The sequence below is a fragment of the Hypomesus transpacificus genome, unplaced genomic scaffold (genome assembly GCF_021917145.1).
Source record: "Hypomesus transpacificus isolate Combined female unplaced genomic scaffold, fHypTra1 scaffold_111, whole genome shotgun sequence".
NCBI classification, from domain to species: domain Eukaryota; kingdom Metazoa; phylum Chordata; class Actinopteri; order Osmeriformes; family Osmeridae; genus Hypomesus; species Hypomesus transpacificus.
Genome location: NW_025813699.1, coordinates 629,277 through 653,097, shown reverse-complemented (window position 1 = coordinate 653,097; position 23,821 = coordinate 629,277). Strand labels below are relative to the sequence as shown.

Genomic DNA, 23,821 nt, shown 5'->3' with positions numbered 1-23,821 from the left:
GTACCCCAGCCTCGTTCCTGCCCGGTGCCCCAGCCTTGTTCCTGCCCTGTGCCCCAGCCTCGTTCCTGCCCTGTGCCCCAGCCTCGTTCCTGCCCTGTGCCCCAGCCTCGTTCCTGCCCTGAGCCCCTGCCTCGCCCCGAGGTTGTGCCGCCCAGTGCCAGGCCATCCGAGGACTCCTGGCCGCCTCCTCCTCCGCCCGAGGACTCCTGGCCGCCTCCTCCTCCGCCCGAGGACTCCTGGCCGCCTCCTCCTCCGCCCGAGGACTCCTGGTCGCCGCCTCCTCCGCCCGAGGACTTCTGGCCTCCTCCTCCGCCCGAGGACTTCTGGCTGCTGCCTGCCGCGGTGCCCGCGCTCCCATGCGCCCCGGTGCCCGCGCTCCCATGCGCCCCGGTGCCCGCGCTCCCATGCGCCCCCTCGTCCACGCTCCCATGCGCCCCGGTGCCCGCGCTCCCATGCGCCCCGGTGCCCGCGCTCCCATGCGCCTCCTCGTCCGCGCTCCCAGGCGCCTCCTCGTCCGCACTCCCAGGCGCCTCCTCGTCCGCGCCCCCTCGTCCGCGCTCCCAGGCGCCCCCTCGTCCGCGCTCCCCGGCGCCTCCTCGTCCGCGCTCCCAGGCGCCTCCTCGTCCGCGCTCCCAGGCGCCTCCTCGTCCACGCTCCCAGGTGCCCCCGTGCCCGTGCTCCGGCGTCCGGGCCGTCCCCCGGACCTGCCTCTACCCTCTGCCCTGCCTCCGGGCCGCCCCCCGGACCTGCCCCGACCCTCTGCCCTGCCTCCGGGCCACCCCCCGGACCTGCCCCGACCCTTTGCCCTGCCTCCAGGTCGTCCCCCGGACCTGCCCTGACCCCCTGCCCTGCCTTGTGGGTCGTCGGGTGACGTCCCTTGAGAGGGGGGTACTGTCACGGCCACAGCCGTGCCCCCCTATTGTTTTTGGTTTTGCCCTGCCCTAGTGTTTCCCTGTCAGTCGTCACCTGTCTCGTTCAGTTGTCGTTAGTTTCATTGTGTTCACCTGTGTCTTGTTTGTTTCTGTGTATTTAGGTTCCTGCTTTGTGTCCAGTCTTTGTCTTAGCATTACCCTTTGTCACTGCGTGTACCCTGTCTGTTTCCCGTTTTGAGAATTAAACCTGTGTTCCTCGCTATGCCTCGGTACTCCCCTGCATTTGGGTCCAACCCCACCTCACGTCGTGACATGCACTTTTTGAGTTTCATGTTGTTGTAACTTGTTTAACTGCATGCTCTTATAGTTCTGCCCTTAGACACTAATTAGTTTTTTCACTATGTATGCTTCATGTTTTGGCTGCTTGCAATGTTTGGAGCTACCTCGTTGGAAGTCGCTTTGGATAAAAGCATCTGCTAAATGCATAAATGTAAATGTAATGTAATACTTGTTGGACATTGACACACCAAGGCATAGAGTAGAATATTTATTTCAAAATCGTTTATGACACATTCACTTGTGTATATAATGGTGATAACACACAGCATCTGGTTAAATGTCCAGACAAATAAAACTTACATCAGTCATTGGCATTGCAGGGTATGAATTAACACAGTTGAAACATAATTTAACCGCTGAAGCTGCGAAACTACAGAGTACAAGCTATATGAACAGATTTCACAAGAATAAATGAAAAACATGTATCTATAATTAATTTTAATTAATTAATCAAAATACACGTGTGCTTTCAAACACTATCCACAAAATGAACATAAAATACATGAAGCTGGTTACTTCATGGTATAGTGTAGTGATGTCAAGCATTGAATTGACCCAGATGAAATAGAAAAGATTGGGGAAGGTTTTCTGAACTACAATGTAGTACATTGAATGATTGGTGCCAGAAATGTGGCCAACATACATTAGGTGAATTGACTATGCTATTCTTTTCAAATTTATGTGAAATGTGATATTACCAATACATTTTATATTTGAAAATATCATATCTTGAATGGTGTATTTCCCTTGAATTACATGACAATACACCTCATACGACATGGCATGAACAGTTAAGGCTTACTTTAAATAACATTCCAGCACATTCTAAACAAATCCATTACAATGATAAAATTACACTGATTGATAACTTTCAGTCAATCAGGTTATCTCATACGTATTGCAAGACAAAATAAAAGTACACCAACCAATGACAAGAGAAAAGTTTGAAAGAAGACATATAATATTAACAATTCAGTACATGTACTACTACTACTTATCTATTTGAATTGGCAAATACCAGAACTTATACCAAATAATGACTTGATTGATTCATAATAAATCCCAACAGTAATTGTTTTACAAAGACAAATATGGCAACACTTTACGTTAAGATTACATTAATTACCATACATATCAAGACATATGGTAATAATATTGTAGTTAAATAGGATAAAGAAAATAAAATAAATCTTGCTTTGCTATCACAACCTTAAACTCCCCTTTACAACAGCCACTTACTTACCCCTTATACCCTCTCCACCATACACAGGCTTGTAATTTTTTTTAAATAACCTACACTGCTTACAATTACTACTTTTTAGTAACAAAGAAGCTCATACAATGTTTTTATTGTAGGTATTGCTATGTTGTTAATGTAACCTTAATGTAAAGTTTTGCCAAAAGTACTATTCACCATGCAAGTATTAGGTAAATACTGGTTTGTTTCTGTACCATGAACCAAAATGACTGATAAAACTAGAATAGTGGAGTCAAGGTGACAGACACTCTGATAAATAATCTATTGTATAAGGATCTGTGCAATAAATGGCCTGATAATATAATTGTAGACAGACATATTTAATTTGGAGTAGCTAGATCCAGTCACCTTTCATAGTATTGTTAATATTTTAAGATACATGAAACCATAGATATGAACACCACCTTTCCTTATCCTGTGATACTTAGTGTAACACAGAGATGGATACAACTGACTGATATAACATTGACAAAAAAACAAAAAAAATACTAACAACAGTAAGTTATTTAAAAAAGGGTCAGCAGTTACCTATCATAAGGTATCATGCAAACACAAATGTTTTGATGACATTGTCATGGACACTTCAAGTAAGGAGTTAAGTCTGAATATGATTGTCATGTGTCCAATGCACTCCGAATTACAAAGTCTGATCAAGTTTTGCCAGGACACCCATAATACCATGCTTTGGTTTCGATAGTTAGGCGCCATCATGAAGTGGTAAAACCAAATTGTTTCCTTACAAATCCAGAAGACCCAGAAGAATGACAAATATCAAACAGTGTGACAACTTCTTATCCCAAAACACAGTTCTAACATAAGAAGAATGTGGGCGTGTTCCACAGAGGGTTTAAGAGTGGTGAGGAAAAGTCTAAATTGAGGAGAGACAATAATAGCAGTTCTACATCGGAAATGAGCCGGTGTTTACAAGCAAGGAAGCCACATGGCTTTATATGACGTCTACTTACCGAGACTCCACATTTAACCTAAATCTTTTTAATGGTAATGAAGAAAAAAATACTGAATAAGTGGGGCATGTAACTGTAACATCTATGAATTAAATCTAAAAACACCTAACTAAACTTTATTCCCTCTTATTTTCAAGCCACAAACATGGGAGGGAGGGGTTAACTGGATGAGTAAGATGCTAATTTTACCACAGGCACTCCAAAGATGTTCCCCACAAATCCTCTTAAAAAAGGACTCTTTTAAATAACCTTTTCATTGTGTAACAGTCAGTGGTTTACATAAAGCCCACATTTCCCTCATACCAATCATGAGCAAAAAGAGCAATGCAGATTGTGGGTCTGATACACAATAGTTTACCGTTATTACTAGAGCTTATGGTGGTTAATGGATGTGAAGATTGTGGGCTAAACATGTACTGTATTTTTTACAGTAGGTATGTGTGTCTGTAACATGTTCAGATGTATAACAGTGCAACAAAATGCAAAAAGAGAGGCTGTTCTTTCTGCAATAGAGGCCTTGGTAACATCCGTAAGCAGTATAAAAAGGGATACACAAGCATTTGAACATTCACACCAACATTCAGTACATACAAACACACAATCTCATCAATAAATAAGATTACCAGTTATTGCTAATCCTGACAAACTTCACATTTTGTTTCTAAACAACCCTTTACAGTGTCAGAACAGTGTTTGTTATGTATGTATACAACAGCTTGGACCCCGAAAGCCTTGTCACATTTGCTTGACAATATAACAAGATCAATTGGCCTCACAAGAGTCTTCTTAAAGGATCACCTATAATCTAAACAGGGAGAAACAGCCCGAAATACCACCCATGTCCCATATTGGGGTGGGTAATTGGGTGGCAGGCCCAGCTATGTTGCTTCATGTCTTGTTTCTGGTAAACATGCGCTCCCCGCGCAGTGTCAGGTGCTGGAGCTGATACTGCAGCACCTCTGTGTCTGCCGGCTCCTTGACACTCATTTTGTCCAGGTTGAGGTAGTCCAGCGACTTGGACTGGGACCTTTTCCCTTTGAGCAGGCAGAGGGGCAAGGGGCCGTGCAGGGCTCTCCCTGGCTCGCCATTCGACAGGGACCTGAGATAGGGGTCACCTGAGCTGGGCATGCGCCTCCGTCTTCGTCCATTGGCGGCAGGGATGTCATAGGGCTGGTAGTACCGCATTTTGGCTTTGCGAGACATCCGGTGGATGCCAAGATCCATGGGCTTGGTTTCTGGTACTGGAGATTTCTCTGTGGGTGTGGTGGCGTTGGTTGCTGAAGACCACTTGTGGGCCAATTTGAGCAGTTCCTCACCTGTGGTAAAGCCCACCAGGTAGTTAGAGTCCATGTGGAGAATCTGGTATCCTGAAACAGTACTTTTGATTGGGGAGCAGGGGGTGCTAGCACATCGAGGTTTGTCCGCTAGTTCAGGCTTCAGGGAGGCTTTGACCTCAGCAGCAGGTAGAACAGAGATGGGTGCCCTGGAAACTCCACTGACATCCATTTCCATCTTTAGAGACATTACCTGACTGGAGAGAGAACAAATACAAAAAAACAACCCTGTATCAATGAAGAGTTAACCTTTAGTAGGCTGCACTGTTTCACTTTCACTTTGTTCGCATTTTATACCTGTGGCGGTTCTACACGGGGGCCTACAGGTGCCAGGGCCCCTGTAAAAATGTCCCTGGCCCCCCCTGAGCTGACTGTAAAAAATAAAATGCTTTTCTTCTTCTAGTAGTCATCATGAAATGAGGAAGGGATTGCAGCCTTTTTTCCCCCAGTAAATACAAAAGTTAGAGAAACATATCAAGGTATTGATAGAGCTGAAGAGCTGGAAGAGGGAGAGCCAGAGCGTTTGTATGCTTTTAATGTAAAGCCTAATTAAAGTATTTAATGTTTAAATATCATTTGTTTGTTTTTAATGTGCCCCTCTGATTAAACTGCCCCCCCCCATGGCCCCCCCAGTAAAATTTGTCTAGAACCGCCACTGGTTTATAAGCTATTACTATTCGCTCTTAGCCTGGCTGCCAGCCCAACTTCTCCCCGCCCACAAAAAAATGTGGTCGGGAAGTTGGGTCTGGAGGGTCTTGTAATGGGGACAACTACAGAAAACCAGAATCGGGACGGACCAATGAAATTGCCAGGGCGGGCTTTATACGATGATGGACAGATGATCAACAGTAACGTAATCAACAACGTCACGAAAGAGCGCTTGGGTTGAATTTGTTTTCAACAAACAACATTTACGTTGCTCTGATTGGTTGTAGGTCTATCCAATTGAACGAAGAGGCATTTGTTTTACGAGTTTGGTTGAAACACGCCCCGTAGTCACAGCCCAACGGAGTTTTCAGACTCATATTCTCACTAGAATTATGAGTATGACAGGCTAATTCGCTCTTCTCGTTAGATTCTAACTGCATTTCATTGGCTCTCTCCTCGTACTGTGCACAATGACAATACATTTGAAATAAAATATAATAGTAGTGAATGTACATGATGATTGTAATAAGTATTAATAACTCTTATTAATAGAATAACGAATGTCCACACTGAGCGTTATCTTAACGTTGCTTTTACTTCACTCTCAGTTCCGACAACCGCCCACGTCCCCTCCGTCACGTCATGACGTCCCAACATATTCTGCATGCGATCATTCCATGACATCTCCCTCTTTTAATTTGACATCCTGCTTCACATCCCAAATGACATATTCCATACATCTCCCCCTTTTAAAGCACCTGCTAACGGCTGCGATCTAATCTTGAAACAATAGGCAAGAATATTCTTGAAATGCAAAACAAAGGCGATTACGTCCGTGAGCCTTAACAACCCAAAATACCCACTGTTCAGTTAACAAAAGGTCATCTCAGGTGCCCTGTATACTATAACTCGATTGCAGGCCCAATCAATTCAATACATTCAACACTGTTATTAGATACATTGCTGGAACTCTTTTGTAACATTCGTAATAACCTGTGACTGGAGGAAAACACTTAACGTTGGTACTATAACACCCAATGCAATATCAGTAAATGGCAACATGACATTGCCGGAACTCTGTTTCACAATGTATCCATTGCCGGAACCCTTTCCAGTGTCAAACGACATCTATTACAAGTCCAGTCTCTGAACTGGACGACTGACCCTGCCTGACCTGGTCTGTCTCAGGCCATCAGTGGTTGTGGTAATGCCTGTGTCGACTGCTGTAGGGCTCCCCCTTGGGCTCTCCAGCTCGCCAGATGACTGCTCTGGTGTGAGCACCAGTGTCTCTGATGCCGCGGGTCTCAAGCCGGGGACCGTCTGAAGGTGGCGACGGTTACGGCGGAGCGTGGCGCCCCAATCTGTCTCGACGAGGTAAGATCTGGGTGTGATGCTCTCACCTTTCACCACGGCTGGTGTGGCCCAGGACTTTTGGTTGTCTAGCCTGGTGAGGACGTGGTCTCCTGGCTGTAGTGGTGGAAGGCACCTCGCTCCGTGACGCTGGTTGTAGTAGTGGGTTTGTTTCCTTTTCTCAGCCGTGTCCTTGGCTGGCTCCGGGAACAGTAGGCGACAGGCTTCCAGTCTTCGCTGTGTTGCTGCATCAGCACGGCCCCAATGCCGTAACTGCTGGCATCTGCAGAGACAGCTGTGGGTTTGTTGACGTCGTAGAACGCCAGTGTTGGTGGGGTCGTGAGGAGCTCTTTGATGCGCTGGAACGCTGACTGCTGTGGCGGGCCCCGTGTCCATGCAGACTTGGACTTCAGCGGTTCATACATGGGCTGTCCAACTTCAGCCAAGTTCGGGATGTATTTCCCTAAATAATTTACCATCCCAAGGACTCTCTTTAGCTCCTGCACATTCTGAGGTGCCTTCAGCTTGTCTATTGCAGACACCTTAGCTGGGTCTGGCCGTGTGCCGTCTGCGTCAATCTCGTGACCCAGGAAGTGGAGTCTTTTCTGCCGCAGAGCACATTTTTCTGAATTTAGCTGCAGCCCAGCACTCTCCAGACATTCCATAACTTTCTGAAGACGTTCATCGTGCTGGCTCATATCTTTTCCATGGACTATGATGTCATCCATGTAAACAGCTGTACCCTGGAGGCCTTCTAGTGTTTCCATCATTTTCCTTTGAAAGATTTCGGGAGCACTAGATATCCCAAGCAATATCCCAAGTTTGAAGCAATACCTGGCAAATGGCGTGATGAAGGTCGTCAGCCTCTGGCAGTCCTTGTCTAGCGGTATTTGCCAGAACCCTGATGCTGCGTCCAGGGAGGAGAACACAGTGGACCCGCTCAGCTCAGCTGTGATTTCCTCCGCCGTTGGCAGAACAAACTTCTCCCTCTTGACGGTCTTGTTAAGCTTTCTCAAGTCGACGCAGATACGCACCTGGCCTGATTTCTTAGGTGCAGGCACCATGGGAGCACACCACTCCGTGGGCTCTGTCACCTTTTCTATGACGCCGTTTGCTTCCATCCTGTCCAGCTCCAGCTTAACAGGTTTCATGAGAGGAATGGGAACTCTGCCTGCAGTGTGGACGGCATAGGGCTGGGCATTGTCCTGGAGCATTATTTTTACTGGCTGCGTGTTGAGCAGGCCAAATTCTCCACTGCCACTGACCTCGTAGACTCTCTTCACAAGCCCCATTGCCTGTGCTGCAGCCCTGCTTAGTAGATTGCTCACTCTCTCACCTCTAACTACGTAGAGTTGAAGTGAATGCTTCTTGTTTTTGTACCATGTATATGTTTTGAACTGGCCCATACAGTTCAGCTGTCCACCTGGGCTGCACAGCATGGCCTCCGAAGGGTGTAGGTCAGTCACTCGCTTGAGGGTTTTAAAAGTCTCCTCACTCATCATGCACACGTCTGCCCCAGTATCTATTTTAAAGGAAACTTGCTTGTGGCAGATATTCAGCTTAACTGTCCATTGTTCGCCACTGCTCAAAGGGGTGCTTTTACTGAGCCTAAAAAGTAAGCTGTATTTTCTTCCTGTTCCGTAACTTCGTTCACAACTTTACTTTTGCACATCCTTTCCCAGTGTTCTACTTTCCTGCATCTATTGCACATGGACTTAATTGCTGGACAGTATTCTTGCTTTTTGTGCATTATTTTCCCACACCTATTGCATGTCTCACCACGTTCGTTGTGTCTGTGTTGTTGTTCCGTTCCGTTGCCTTCGCTCATCTATTTTGTGCTGTCTGTAGCCCCGCGCGACCTCCTCCACAGCGCATGCAAATTCCCCTTGCAGGCTAACTTGGGCTTTCACCTCCTCATGCTGACGAGACTCTTGTACGGTCACCTCCAATGTCAGATTCGGTATCATCTGCAATTTCCGGGATAACTCTTTGTCCCGAATGCCCACCACAATTCGGTCTCTAATGTGCTCGTCGCGAGTTATTCCGAAATCTCAGTGCTCAGAGAGTTCATAAAGCGTGAATAAAAGTCTCCACCTTTTCCCCTGCACGCTGCACACGTTGATAAAAGCATGCTCTCTCGTGTATAACATTCTGTTTCGGTATGAAGTAAGCATCGAACTTAGCCAGTACAACATCAAAGTCATCTTCCTCTTCTTCAAAGAAAGTAAACGACCCGAAAATGTTTTCTGCTTCCCCGCCTAGCGTATAGATGAGGGTGCTAACCTGTACCTCTCCATCCTCCCGGTCCAGCTTGGTAGCCGTTCGGTAGCGCAAGAAACGTTTCTTCCAATCGTTCCATTCGGCAGGTCCCTCGAAGCAGAAACTATCTGGTGGATTAAACTTCGGCATCGTCGGTTCGAAGTCACTTCTGACACCATGTAATAAGTATTAATAACTCTTATTAATAGAATAACGAATGTCCACACTGAGCGTTATCTTAACGTTGCTTTTACTTCACTCTCAGTTCCGACAACCGCCCACGTCCCCTCCGTCACGTCATGACGTCCCAACATATTCTGCATGTGATCATTCCATGACAACTATAGTAACAGTAACGGTGCGTTCACACTGCAGACTTTTTTACCGCTCAGCACCGCCGGCCTTCCCACAGTGCACCACGCTCAGGGGCGTGTCAGACAGATTCATTCAGAGCTGTAGTTCACTTAAATCACTGTTGTAGTTCGTATAATGTCATGGCAAATGTGCGGACAAAATACAACTTTTACACACATTAAGCAAAAATCCGATACGCATTCTAGATCTGACATGATCCTATCTACAGCACACAACAGGTTATCTTTTTCTACACTTTTTTTAGGCCGAGTGAAAGATTAAATGCCACCTGCACTCTATGGAACGGGTCTTGTTCCGGCTGGAAAAAAAGATGCATCAGACATAAACGTTGACATGTGTAACCTTTTATTATATTACTCGAAATCTCTGCAAATCAATCGCTAGATTATGACTTGCCACTACACCTTCACTGTATGGATAGCGAGTGGCTGCCAGCCAGCATTTCAGCGTTGAATGTCAATTGTGTGCCGGGTGAGCTAGCTAGACTATGCAGCTAGCACAGAAGAAAGTTACGTAATGTGAAGAAACTGAATTAAACTACAAAATACAACACACCAGGGACGCCGACAACCTCAGCAACCCTGCGCCAGGCATCATTTTTTTTGTTTATGTCTCTGTAATCGAACATAGACGTCATACAATATTGGGTATGAAGACACACATACGATGAGTTGCTCTTCCATCTTGAAATTGTCAAACCTAGAAATGTTTACCATGATCAACAGTTGCTACTTTACGAGAAACAAGAAACCAACCCGATTGGCCATCGCTGGCGTTTTCACGCGCGTCATTTACATAAAGTTCAGAAAAATCCAACTTTCACCGCCCCGCTCGCCTTCCCACAATACCCTACGCGAGCGTCGACGCCCCGCTCGCCTTCCCACAATGCCCTACGCGGGCGTCAACGCCTGGTTACATTGAAAATGAATTGGAAGCCGACGCCTTGCTCTGCCCGCCCCGCTGCAGTGTGAACGCACCGTAAGCTTGTCTCTTTTCCCATGAACAACCTTATAACAGATCACGATTTTACACTCTTACAGAAAGTCAAAATTGAACAAAATAATTAACAAATAATTTCAGATGAAAACCCAGTGTGCTGAAGCAGTGAAAATAATTTCACTTATTTATAGTAATTACAGATATTTATTACATTCACCTTCTGTCTTAGCTACTTTGCTATGAAACCATCACTGTAGGTTTATTAAAACTTAAGTAACCTATTATGTCCAATAACACAGGATCTCCTTGGTAAATTTGACACAGTGATACAACAGGCCACAACTACCGTATTTTTCGGCTTATATTTCGACGTGGCGTATAGCCCGGTTTTAGAACAAAAAAGTGGCTTTGTCCCAAGATCTGTCCAGACCGTGCAGTTAATTTAAAGGGGTCATTGATTGTAAAACCGATTTTACCTTGTCATAGTTGAATAACGACAGTTCGGTGGGTAAAATGGACATACAGTGAACCTCAAAGTCCATTGACACCTCTTTCCTATCTAAATCTCACAACTTGAAACTGCTGCTGTAAAATAATCAGTTTTGAAAAAGCGTACTTGTGACGTCACAAATATAGCATCATCTTTGTCATGCCCCAACATTTACCTACAGACCAGCCCTCTGGTGTTCTGGCCCAGGATCTCAGACACTCGGTTAGCTGAGCACTGCTCTGTGTATTTCCACACAAACAACAAAATAGAACGTTTGAAAGTTTTTAAAGTATATTGAAAATAGACCATCGTAAATGCTGACGCTTTTCATAATCTTCCCAAGGAACCAGACCCTCGACGGGCATGGCTGATGTTTTTCAATGAGAAGATCCCTGTGAAGTTCAACACTCATTTATTCATTTGCTCGAACCATTTCACCGAAGACAGTTTTGAATCAAAACCTTGGACAATTTAACGATTGATTTGCTAAACCGCTGTTGTTGAAAATAGGTGCTGGTTCAACCGTATGCTCATCACAAACACAAGCTGTAAGTATGATTTTGTCGCTAACAGTTAGCCTATCAGCCTATTAGCAATGCTAACGTCTCCTGTATCACATCAACACACCTTACTTAGCAAATGACTCTAGCTAGACTAGCTGTAGTCGGCATTAGAATGGAAGCTTCCAAATAAATAGCCAAAAAAAGAGTAGCAGTCTAGCCTATTGCTAACGCCTGTCTATATTATCTATTTGAAAGAACTGGAGAAAGGCAGGTGCTAGATACAGGAAACTTTAGCATTGCTAATAACCTTTACTGACAATATCATACTACAGCTTGCGGTTGTGATGAACATAAGGTCGCAACGCACCTCTTTTCAGCAACAGCTTCATAGCAAATCCTGCTTTACATTTTCCCAGGTTTTCAAAACCGTCCTTGGTGAAATGGTTCAAGCAAATGTATAATTGAGGGTCGAACTGCACAGGGATCTCCTATGCTACGGTATAGACAAACATCAGCCATGCCCGTAGAGTCAATTTTAGCTAGACTCTTGCACTTTTGAGGTTCATGTTGTTTAATTGTAACATGTTTAACTACATGCTCTTATGGTTCTTCCCTTTGGGTCTTATTTGGTTTTTCACAATGTATGCTTCATGTTTTGGCTACCCGCAATGTTTGCGGCTATCTCATTGTTATGATTAGTGACCTATGCACTTTTGTAAAGCTTTCTGGTGTATACATGCCTTATTTCTTATTGCGAACAATAATGCCTCAAGGACCCATAAGGTTTGCCATGTTGGATTTCTTATACAGTGAAAACAGTGTTTGTCCTACGTTGATTTTGTTGTGGCGGCCCGCCACGGCTAAATTTCTGCCGCCACGGTATCAGAAATAGGGCTGTACAAGATTTTAGGCCGTTTATCAGCAGTGATTGTTAGAGTGCATGTCGGAGAATAGCACGGAAACGCGCTTCACAGCACAGTTGAGATTGCGTGTGTGCGTCCTTGAGAACTGTAAGTCGTATAACTTATGTTTTCAGTTAATTAAAGCCTGTTATTGTATTAGTCTACAGTTATTGCAAATTTAAGTTAACTGGTGATTTTCGTTGTTTGTATTCTTCCCCTGCTAGCATAATTGCATGTCTTTTGATTCGATAACAATTGCTGCCCTTGCTCACGTTTGTATTTTAGGTGCATTTTTATGCTGATGTAGTTTTTATTAATAGTAGGTATATTGTTATTATTTGCTACAGAATGCTTAGCCTATCGAGATCAAATGAAGCCGACAGTGTACATGCTTTCAAGTACCTTGATCGATAAGCTAGGCTACTGACCATTTACAATAAGTTGTTACGTCAATTATTAATTGGCAGCATATTTCTGCAACTTAGAACATACTTTAAGTAGCCTAACTGTATTGCTTTGCGGAAAATAGGACAAAAATATATGCAATATTACATTTGTTATTAGACTATTTCATTAACTTACTCCAAAATATAGGGTTAGAACTTTATTTCGGCCGAGGGGAGGGGGGGGGGGGGGGCGGACAGACCTGCCCCCACTGCTAAAAGAAATCCTAGGGGAAACACTGGTGAAAATTTGGGAAAACCTACAAAAATAATTTACGTCTTTCAACGTGTTCACCTTGATGTAAAAAGTCAGTAATTACAGCTGTCAAAACTTGGGCCACATCGGTTTCGTTTTTTGTTATTGTTTTTTGTTTTGTTAGCCTCTGGGGGGTGTTCCATCAACGTCGCTAACGCAAGTCGCGCTAACACGAATAAGTCTCAATTGGGTAAACGTCAACTTAACCTTAAGCCTCAAGCCGTTCCACTAACGTTCTGTTCCACTAACAGGCAACGCTAATTCAAGCTAGACCTCAATAAGCTTAGACTGTGCAGCCCAGATCAGGCAATAGTCGAAAAGAGGAGTTATGTCGCAAAAAGTAAAGCGTAAAGCATCAGAGAGGTGTTGTTTCAGCAGCGTCAATTGATTTGAGTTTTTTGGGAGTTGTCCCCAAAAAGGGCAATGTTGCCGCAATTAATATGGCAAGGGAGACAACTTGTCAAACCATTACGACCGTTAACATGCGTAAATTGTAGACCTACCAAATCTACTTAACACATATATATATGCATTTAGGCCTACTGATAATTAGCGTAATTTGATGAGCTGTCTGAAACCGTTCTGACAGTAGGCTAGCCTATGGCCGATATTCTCAACAGGAGATTGAGAATAATAGCCCCCCAAAAAACGTGGCAGCAAGTGAAAATTGTAAGATAAAAGTCAATATATATCCTACACATGGGCACACATTAACATCACCCCATCCTTTCCTACGCACACACACACAGACCTCTGCTCAGCCAGATTTATTGTAAATGTCACACACCAACATAATGACAGAAATTGATTCCTACAGTACTAAGAACACAGGCCGGTCATTTTTAACAATGAAAATTTCAGTTCAAACAAAAATAATATATCCATTTGATAATATTCTTAATTCCTACATTCCTGTGTCCCTCCCTCCATCCCTCGCCCCATCCCATCAACCTTTTCATTCTCACATCCCTTCATCCCTCCTACCCTTTAGTTCAACCTATCCATTTTTCCATTCCTCTACCCTTCCCTTCCCTCCTCCCATCCATTCTTCCATCTCGCTATCCTCTCAATCCATTCATCCATCCCCCTGTTCTATCCCTCCCTCCAACCTTCTATCCTCTCCACCCATCCCAACCACAATCCTTTCCCTCCCCCTGCTCCCTCCATCTTTGTACCCTCTCCATCCCTCTATCCCTCCCTCTTTTCCCTCCCTCCCTCCCTCCCTCCCTCCCTCCCTCCCTCCCTCCCTCCCTCCCTCCCTCCCTCCCTCCCTCGATAATAGATAATAATTTACAATAGCGTTTTAACTATGCATGTTGCTTAGTGGGACGTCTGGCATTCCTCGCCTTGAACAATCCTCTTCAAATCTGGCTTGAATTCCGTTGTTGCCACTCGAAGCAACCTAACGGAGGTCGCTTTCTCAGGCAAATGACGAATGAAACAGACAGGTTAAAGAAATCCGAGATTCTGGCTATCTTCACCAGACTCGTATCTACATTAAGCAGTCCTCCCTGACGTTTCTGGTGTAAAATGGAGTGAAATACAACATTGTGCACACTGCCAGTGAGCGAGTCTGACTGAGGCTAACGTCAAAACAGTGTAACTGGGATGTAGTCTCACTCAGATTGCCAGTTTAAACAAATCAGAAAAATAATCGGACCAGCTGACTAAAAGCAGAATTCCCATATCTCTTGAAAGCTGCCCTGCTCGACTTTTTGTGGAATGTAGAATTGACTGTAAAAGTGTAAAATTATGAACTTTGTGACATGACGTGAAGACATGGTTGCCGCTCGACTATATGCGGTCTGTACCGGGCGACATTCTCACTCAAATTTCAAGACTTTCGTGACCCAAATCAAAATTCTGATGCCACAAATCATTGGGTAATCGCTTTCTCTCCTGAAGGCATGTCCTCCTCGACGCTTTTGGTCTTTTTAAATCTAACTATTTGTATTATCCGTGTGGTCCTTTTGCCATTTAAAATGCTATCCTTTCCCGGTTTTCTGCAGCCACAGTGCGCGCGCATCCCGATTGTTTACAAACAAATAATTGGTCTATTACTTTCTACAAAGGATGGGCTGCTCTTATGTGTTCATTGCCATCCTTAAGAGTTGATAAAGTGTTATTTTATATATATATATATATATTATTCATGTTTTTTTTTTTTTAAGAATTACAATTAAATCTATCTAGATAAACTATGCTGGGCCTGCTGAACCTATACTTCTTCCACAGATACTGGTCAGGGAAGCATTACTTCTGTCTCTGAAGACCCTTGGGGCTGGTGGGATGAACGCTCTTTGCATAATCTGAGCACCCTCATCCACCACAGGCTTGTCAAAGAACGGATACTCCATAATTAATTGTAACTTGTCTTGACGCCCTGCTTGGTTTCTAAGGCCTTATTTTATGTCAATTAACCAATGGCTTTTGAAAACAGATAAAGTTACATTTCTTAACTTTTTAATTTAAATTAATATATTTTTTGGAGATGAAGTAAGCCTAAACACGTGAATCATTCATGTCTGCACTTCAAAAAGTCTAAATTTACGTTTCCGAACACAGACTAAAGTGCTTTGCGCGCAGGAATTTACTCGACGGAACTGTCTTTTGAAATACTGTTTCTGCCTGTTCGAAATGATTTGCAAAAGATTTTAGTTTAGCCTCTTTTAGCCTGACACGGATCAGGCTAGTTCCGAACCTTGGTTACGTAGAACTAGAATAATCCACTTTAATGGAACGGAACTCTCGCAAAAGTAAGTGAGACTTGGCGAAATAAGTCTCGCTTTCCCCTTAATCAACGTTGATGGAACACCCCCCTGGTCTTGGCGTGATCGGCTTGCGCTGCGATCGGCTCGCACTCTGCAGCGATCGTTCAAACAGTGTATGGCTGCAGCCTGGAGCCTCCCGTCTCATGCCCTCCCGTCTCATGCCCAGCATGTCCAACGGTGCCAGAACTACGGTGCTAGTTAGGGATAAGGTTGGGATATAAACTATTATTTAGCTTTCTTTGTTTTGGTCGTGCCCAGACCCTTTTCCCCTGCACGTTTATTTAAACAGTTAATAAACTTCCCTTGTTTTGCACCACGACTCCATATCCCACCATCCTGTCCAAGGGGTTCTTGTGCGCAGTGGGCGTTGCGTTCTCTCTTTCGGGAGGCTTACGTAACTGTTACCTCGAGCAATTTATGGTTGCAGACTTTGATAGTTTCTTTCAGTGATTTTCCTTAAGGTAGCCTACACATCAGTGTCTTTACAAAAAAAATAAACGTTACACTCTTTCCAAGACTTTATTTTATTTATTTGTATGATTGCCGTTATACTGTTTAGTTGTTTAAAAAACACCTAAAATAACAAAAAACACCAAAGTCCAGGGGGGTGTTCCATCAACGTTGATTAAGGGAAAGCGAGACTTATTTCGCCAAGTCTCACTTACTTTTGCGAGAGTTCCGTTCCATTAAGGTGGATTATTCTAGTTCTATGTAACCAAGGTTCGGAACTAGCCTGATCCGTGTCAGGCTAAAAGTCAAGCTAAACAAAAATGTTTTGCAAATAATTTCAAACAGGCGGAAACAGAATCTAAAAAAACAGTTCTGTCGAGTAAATTCCTGCGCGCAAAGCACTTTAGTCCGTGTTCGGAAACGTAAATTCAGACTTTTTGAAGTGCAGACATTGATGACACCTGGAAAATATAAACTTTCAGAGTGCCTGGTTCTTGAGCTGATCGTGGGAAACTAAACCTATTCTGAATTTGTACACATCATCTGTTCATACAGTCATACAACTTGCTTCTCGTGTCACTGTAAATAAACAAATGTGTGGCACAGTCTACTCTTCAACATGAGCTACAAAATGATTCAGACCTTTTAGTGTCAAAATAGTGAGGTAGGGGAGGGTGGATATATCTTCGGCAGTCACCAAACACTATTGATATACAGCCATCTATATATATATCGGCTAGATGATAAACTTAACGCACTTTCAAATATAAGACATGGGGGCGATAAGGGCGTATACTTTGTATAAACAAATGTATTTATAGACAAATAAGCTTACACTCGAGAAAACTGCACATTATACGTGTCACCCACTCAAACAAACCACAAATAGTTTCTGTAACAAACAACAACACAATATTGTCTTAAAGGACTCCAATAAAAAAAGTTTGAGTAAGAACAATAAAATGTAGGCTAAATTGATTACGAAGTGAATAGCAAACTCCACAGGCAAGAGAGTCGCAGCAATGCTGAAACGGTGCTGAAACTAATTCAAAGAAGAAAAAAAAAAAGATTGTAGACCTAAAGGCGAACATGATCATCCTCAACTTCTGTTCCTGTCAATCATACACGGGGTGTCAACCAAATATACTGCATGAGGGAGGGCCGAGCCAACTCACATACACTCATACTTGTAGGTAGTAAAAAGGTGCTATAAATTGGGATGCCCAAATGTATGCATCATATAATTCATTAATATTGTCCCTACCAAAGCTGAGACCAAACCTACGACCTCGGGTGGATGGATGTGATACTGCGATTGTTATTGTTTATTATTGTATATGTATTTTAAATATATCCATATCTGAATAATCACTTCCCCAGTTTTCCTCGTTTCTTGCCTCTCGCAAACCATTCAAATAGCCTTGTTGCGATTTCGTGACACTCAATAGTATATTTTGTCATCCAGTTCGCTAGGTGGCGCTGTCAGATAAATCTAGGGTCCTAGAACTGCGGTCCTAAAACTGCGGTCCTGAAACAGCAGCTCTCCGGCTCTGCAGGCACACACTGGCAAAGTGCATCATATTCTCACGTAGATTAGTGCATGACATGTGCACCAGCAGATACAATTTCAAAAGAAATTCCTGCATTAAAATAAGATATCATGACAGTTTGTATGATTTGGTCATTTATTATGACACTAACATTTAATTATCACGGCAAACAATTACACTGCACTAAACTGTAAGTGTAAATGTAAAGTAAAAATAACAAAACCAGTCAGTATGATGACCTGAGCGAATATCATTTACGCCTTACTAAAACAGCGGCCACGCGAAAGGAAATGAGGTTTCCTCTACTAAAAAGTACAATGCGGTTCATGTGTTCAAATGTAAAAAATGACTGAATGTAAATGTGAAAAAAAGATCAAAAGACTTGTAGAAAGACGGAGTCGGGAAATGAACTAATCGTTTGTTTCCTCTAGCTACCAGTAGAGAGCCTGTGCAGGTTACGTGAAAAATTATCCAAAGACTCGTAGAAAGACCCGAGTCGGGAAATGAACGAATCGTTTGTTTCCTCTAGCTACCTGCACAGAGCCTATGCAGGTCAAATGAAAAAATGATCCAAAGATTCGTACCCAAAGACCGAGTCGGGAAATGAACGAATCATTTGTTTACTTGGACGAGCCTATGCAACAGTCCCGATGAGCGGCCACAAGAAAATGAACGAATCACTCTTTGAGAGGACTCGTTACTCCCGAGTCCTTGTAAGGATTCGTTCAAAATGAAAACAAAAATCACTGAAATAAACATGTAAGTATCGATATTTAGTGAGGATCTATCTGTTTGATTCCGAAAGCATCGATACTTCAGGATCTAACAATATTTAGAATGTTTCGTGCTGCTAATTTACAGGAATGTTTTATTTAATGCTCCTGCCTCCACACCGCGGGCTGCACTGTAAGGTATAAACCAATTATTTGTTTGTAAACATTGGGGATGTGCGCGCAATGTGGTTGCAAAAAAACGGGAAAGGATAGCATTTTAAATGGCAAAAGGACCACACGGATAATACAAATAGTTAGATTTAATAAGACCAAAAAGGTTGAGGAGGACAGCCTTTAAGAGAGAAAGCGTTTACCCATTGATCTGTCGCATCAGAATTTTGATTTGGGTCACGAAAGTCTTGACATTTTTGTGAGAATGTCGCCCGGTACAGACCGCATAGTCGAGCGGCAACAATGTCATCACGTCAAGTTCATAATTTTACAGTTTTACAGTCAATTTTACATCTAAAAAGTCGAGCAAGGCAGCTTTCAAGAGATATGGGAATTCTGCTTTTAGCCAGCTGGTCCGATTATTTTTCTCATTTGTTTAAACTGGCAATCTGAGTGAGACTGCGTCCCCATTACACTGTTTTGACGTTAGCCTCAGTCAGACTCTCTCACTGGCAGTGTGCACAATGTTGTATTTCACTCCATTCTACTTCAGAAACGCCAGGGAGGACTGCCTAATGTACATACGAGCCTGATGAAGATAGCCAGCATCTCGGATTTCTTTAACCGAGCCAGTTTCATTCGTCATTTGCCTAAGAAAGCGACCTCTGTTAGCCAGGCTAGTTTTGCCCGATCACTTGGTCAGGCTATTTAAGGGTATCGGGGTCAAGTGACTTTTGTGCATAGACAAGTGAAACGTAAATGTATCTGTTCAAAGGCCAAGAGCCTCAAAAAGTTAATATCAAGCCCTGCAATCCAATGGCCAGAGATAAACAAGAGGCTTAATGCATTTAAGGAGTTGTGCTTTTAACTCCAGCTGAGCATAGGCCTACACAATGCTCTATCATTCCCTTGTCAATCAGGAAAATGCTAAATGGTAACATTTTATTGAAAACCGGAGTCCATTTACCCCGTTCTTGAAATGGTACAAAACGGCCATTTGACAAATGTTGTTTTTGCATGAGTGCACAACTTGTATATTATGTAAAAAGTGCAATTGTCTATAAATTTAGATCAGAGTGGTTACATGCAACAAAATATAGACATAAGTGAAAATTTTAACAACAGTTATATTTGTGTGGGCACAACTTTTTTTTTTCTATGGTAAGGGTGACCTTTGCATGGAATTGCCCATAGTGAGTTCCATGCCAAGTCACGTCCGTAACGTTTTGTAGAATAAGTTTATGCCTATCAAACAGTGCCGATGCTACAACATCCAAAGTTTCTGTGCAAAGCTTATTTATACCAATGGTTAGTTTAATTAACAAATCTTGCCCCTTTGTTACTTTTAAAAACTTTAATGATGTGTTATGGACGTGACGTTACGGACGCTACACAAAGTAAATCTTCACAATACACTGTTCACAACACAATGAAAAGGTTCTCAAATGAAACGGCAAAGCTGACAATCGTGTTTTCGGCTGTTATAACCCCTTTCACCGACGCTTTTCAGTGAAACAGACATTCCAGTCATGATTATAGTCGGAATCATGGGTAACATGAAATAGCCTAAACATATCTTCAACGATAGACATCTTCTCCAGTGATACTGAAATTTCGAGTAGCCTAATTGTCTTGCCGTTACTGTCTTTGCCTAGCCTGACGTTGTCATACTCATAATTCTAGTCAGAATATGAGTCTGAAAACTCTCCGTTGGGCTGTGACTATGGGGCGTGTGTCAACCGAGCTCGTAAAACAAATGCCTCTTCGCTCAATTGGATAGACCTACAACCAATCAGAGCAACGTAATGTTGTTTGTTGAAAACGAATTCAACCCAAGCGCTCTTTGGTGATGTTGTTGATTACGTTACTGTTGATCATCTGTCCATCATCGTATAAAGCCCGCCCTGACAATTTAATTGGTGATATATAGTTTTTCCGCAATCGAGCCCCTCCAGACCCAACTTCCCGACCACATTTTTTGGTGGGCGGGGATAAGTTGGGCTGACAGCCAGGCTTTGCCATAACCTCGATCTCGGCTCCATGTTTGTAATATTTACTTCCTACTAAAGAGGCAACTCGAAAGTGCTCGAGGGACTCGATTGGTTTAGGCATTTAAGGCAGCTCTCTGTAATGTGCTCGCGCTACCTGTCGGATCAAGCTGAGGTAGAGTTGACAGCTTCGATCAAAGATGTCTTAAAGGGGTCATTGACTGTGTTTTGGGGTATTTCACACAGTTTATTTGTAACTCAATGTTCAATGTAATTTCAGTGCTTAATTAATAGTTTAATGTTGAAAATCACTATTCATGTAGGCGTTTTATGTAATTTGCAGAAGAATGGTCCAGACGCGTCACATCCATGACGTTTAAATGTCATATCCGAAACAGATATTTAAAAAAATACTTTTTTTGTGTTCATTACTCACAATCATTTGTAAGACTGTGTGAGAGTATTCACAGCTAAAGATGATTGGTGACCATTCTGAACTTTTATAATAGTAATTTGACAACAACTCCATAAAAAAAATATAAGGGATCCTTTTCTTGTACCCAGCGCAATTGATTTTGTACGCTGACGCAAGTATCATTCCTATTTTGCACTCAACGGAAAGCGGACATTTCCCTTCACAGACGCAAGTCGGTAAATTAGGGAATGAACTTGCGCTCCCAGGGCAGTTCAGCGAAAAGAGGGGGCGTGTTCCGGCGCAAACGTTCCTTGGTGTTATTTTGCAGTTTGCGAAAAACAATTCCGCCACAGACCAGGAAAAAGTTAGTCTAAAGTCAATGGCGCGTTATTCAGATGCTATTTTAAGGGTGCATGCTTAGCCCGTGCGCACTACTGGCGAGGCCAGGCTCCTTTTCCTGCAAGCTACGTTACATTTTACGTTCACGTTATAATAGAAATCCGCAAGATAACAAGCGCGCCTGCTCTTAAAGGGAATGTGAGATGTTGCTCTGATTGGTTTATTGTACGTTACGCCCAAACCACACCTATGAGTAATGTAGCTACTTCAGACCAACCCATTTTAGATTTGCGCCAGGTGCAGAGTCATTTATCCCCCGGTATAATAGCAACAGCGCCAGAGTCCCGCCCACAAAGTCACTTGCGTTTCACTTTTTGGTACTTACGTTTCAGATTGTTAAAATAGGGCCCAAAATGTCATTATCAATGCTATTTTGGTGGCCATCTTGAAAATCTCCAGTGACATTTCAGATGGTTTTCTTAATGTTAAAATAATTAACATAAGTTATTTTAGATGTTGAGAAAAGCGCTGTGAAAGTTTGATTCTTGATTTCCCAACAGATTCTGTGTGTATTTCAGACACGTCACATCCGTAACTGAATGATGTCACATCCATAACGCAGGTTTTTCCTCATAAAATTCTGCATAAAAGACTACATGTTTTAAAAATTGCTATTTTTATGTTTACCTAAGACTCCACGATCATGTCAATATCAAACTTTCTACATTAGACTTAAGGGTTCACAGAGTTACAGAAAAAAGTATAGTCTCCAGAAAATGACTGTCATTTCGTGTCAATTTTGTGTCTGAAAAATCTTTTTTGCAAAAAATTGTTTTCCTCCTCTTTTCTACCCATTGAGTACTTTCAGAATATGCATGACTAATTTAAATATTGTATGAAGTTTTGTTTTACTGAGAAATGTTTCTCGTCATTTTGAGTACAAATATCACATCCATAACGCTGGAATTGCCCATATGATGACCTGATTGACACTCCAAGTGTAATAGACCGGGGAGAAGTTTGTCTTTTGCAACCGACATGCGCAATTGAGCTTGCTTGACAGTTGTGTGACGTAGGGTGATAATTGGTCTATAGTTTGTCAAAGAGTGACGTCAGATCACACACCTCGAGATGGTTTCTGTCTGCATTAGCCTACTATGTGCACTTTTACATTGGAGTAGTGAAAGCAGGGGCGGTTTTAGGCACGGGCAGACCGGGCAGCCGCCCGGGGCGGCATTTTTTCATGTCACGTGGGGGGCGCACAAGCATTTAAAAAAAAGAAAAGTGGTTTTCTCTTATCGATCATTTAAATTAGTGGGGAATTGGCATATTGGCGCCCCCTTCAGGCAGCTGCAGGCACCCCTGCTTGCCGTGCAGCAGTTTCGTTTTAGGGGGGGGGGGGGGGGGGGGGGGGGGGGGGGGGGAGATGCTAGTGATAAACTCGCCCTGGGCGCACAATGTGACAGAACCGCCACTGAGTGAAAGCTATATTAGGCGAAAGCTAAGAAGCTAATAAAGTTAAAATTGTTCTTTCAAACAGCTAGGCTATAGCTAGCCATAATAGCAGCCTTAAAATGAATTGCGTCTATGCCCCTGATCCTACATCTAGAATGCATAAATAGTTTTAATAGTGCCGCTGATCTCAATTTAATTCTAAGCTATTCGACTACATTCTGTTGTGTAGTTAATTTTTTTGCGAGAACAGTTCTCAACAGATTTAGTCTGCAGATGTTCATCAAACAAGAAAGCAGCAGTCGCGCCTGCCGCTTCACACACCTGTCCTTTCGTTTCTCGACACAAACACACGCGCAATATTGTAGCAAGACGATGGGTAGTGGGCTAGCCTACTGTATTACGAATCAAGTTAATACATTGTGAGCTTAATATTTGGTGTTGCACAACAACGATACAGACTATTTTTTAAAGGTGGTTGTCGGTGCAAAACGTTTATAGGCCGGTTTTATCCTGTGTATTCTGACTGGAGGGATTTCATTTGAGCCCACCACAGAATATTGTAGGCTACATGAAAAACCGCTGCTCGGCTACACGTCTCGTTTTGAAGTATGTGATTCTGCAAATGACCCTTTAAAATATTGTCAGGCATTTTAGATAAGCGTTTTGCCACACTGGTATATGGATTTGTTCTGGGTGGAGTGCAGGGTCGGTCAGTCCACCATTAGCTTCCATATTAAACTGCAATCGTATCACGTTTTCCAAGGACATTCTAAACAATGCTGTATGCACAAATATAATTTATCTTTGACAATTATTTATAACACCCATGGTAAAGGAAAACCGAAGAAAAACCAACCTGTTTAACAGCGCGAGCCAATTGATGTTCACGCCTCTTCTGTCGATGGTGTAGGCTCTCGAAAAATTCAACTCTGCTTCCGACAATTGTCACGTGACATGAGGTAATCTGGGCCTGACCCACCGGTGCACAATTTTTAGGTAAATGGTGTGAGGACTTTGGTTACTGAAAACGTTACAA

The 23,821-nt window shown here is 43.1% G+C and overlaps 1 protein-coding gene across 1 annotated transcript; it reads right to left on the bottom strand.

Moving 5' to 3' along the window:
• Positions 1 to 1,412: 1,412 nt before the first annotated feature.
• On the bottom strand, positions 1,413 to 23,719 carry macir (macrophage immunometabolism regulator). Its single transcript, XM_047050398.1, has 2 exons — positions 23,642 to 23,719; positions 1,413 to 4,965 (listed from the first exon to the last, which is right to left on the bottom strand). The coding sequence occupies exon 2, from the start codon at positions 4,956 to 4,958 to the stop codon at positions 4,323 to 4,325; it is 636 nt and encodes a 211-aa protein (XP_046906354.1). The 5' UTR covers positions 4,959 to 4,965; positions 23,642 to 23,719; the 3' UTR covers positions 1,413 to 4,322.
• Between the last annotated feature and the right edge of the window lie 102 nt (positions 23,720 to 23,821).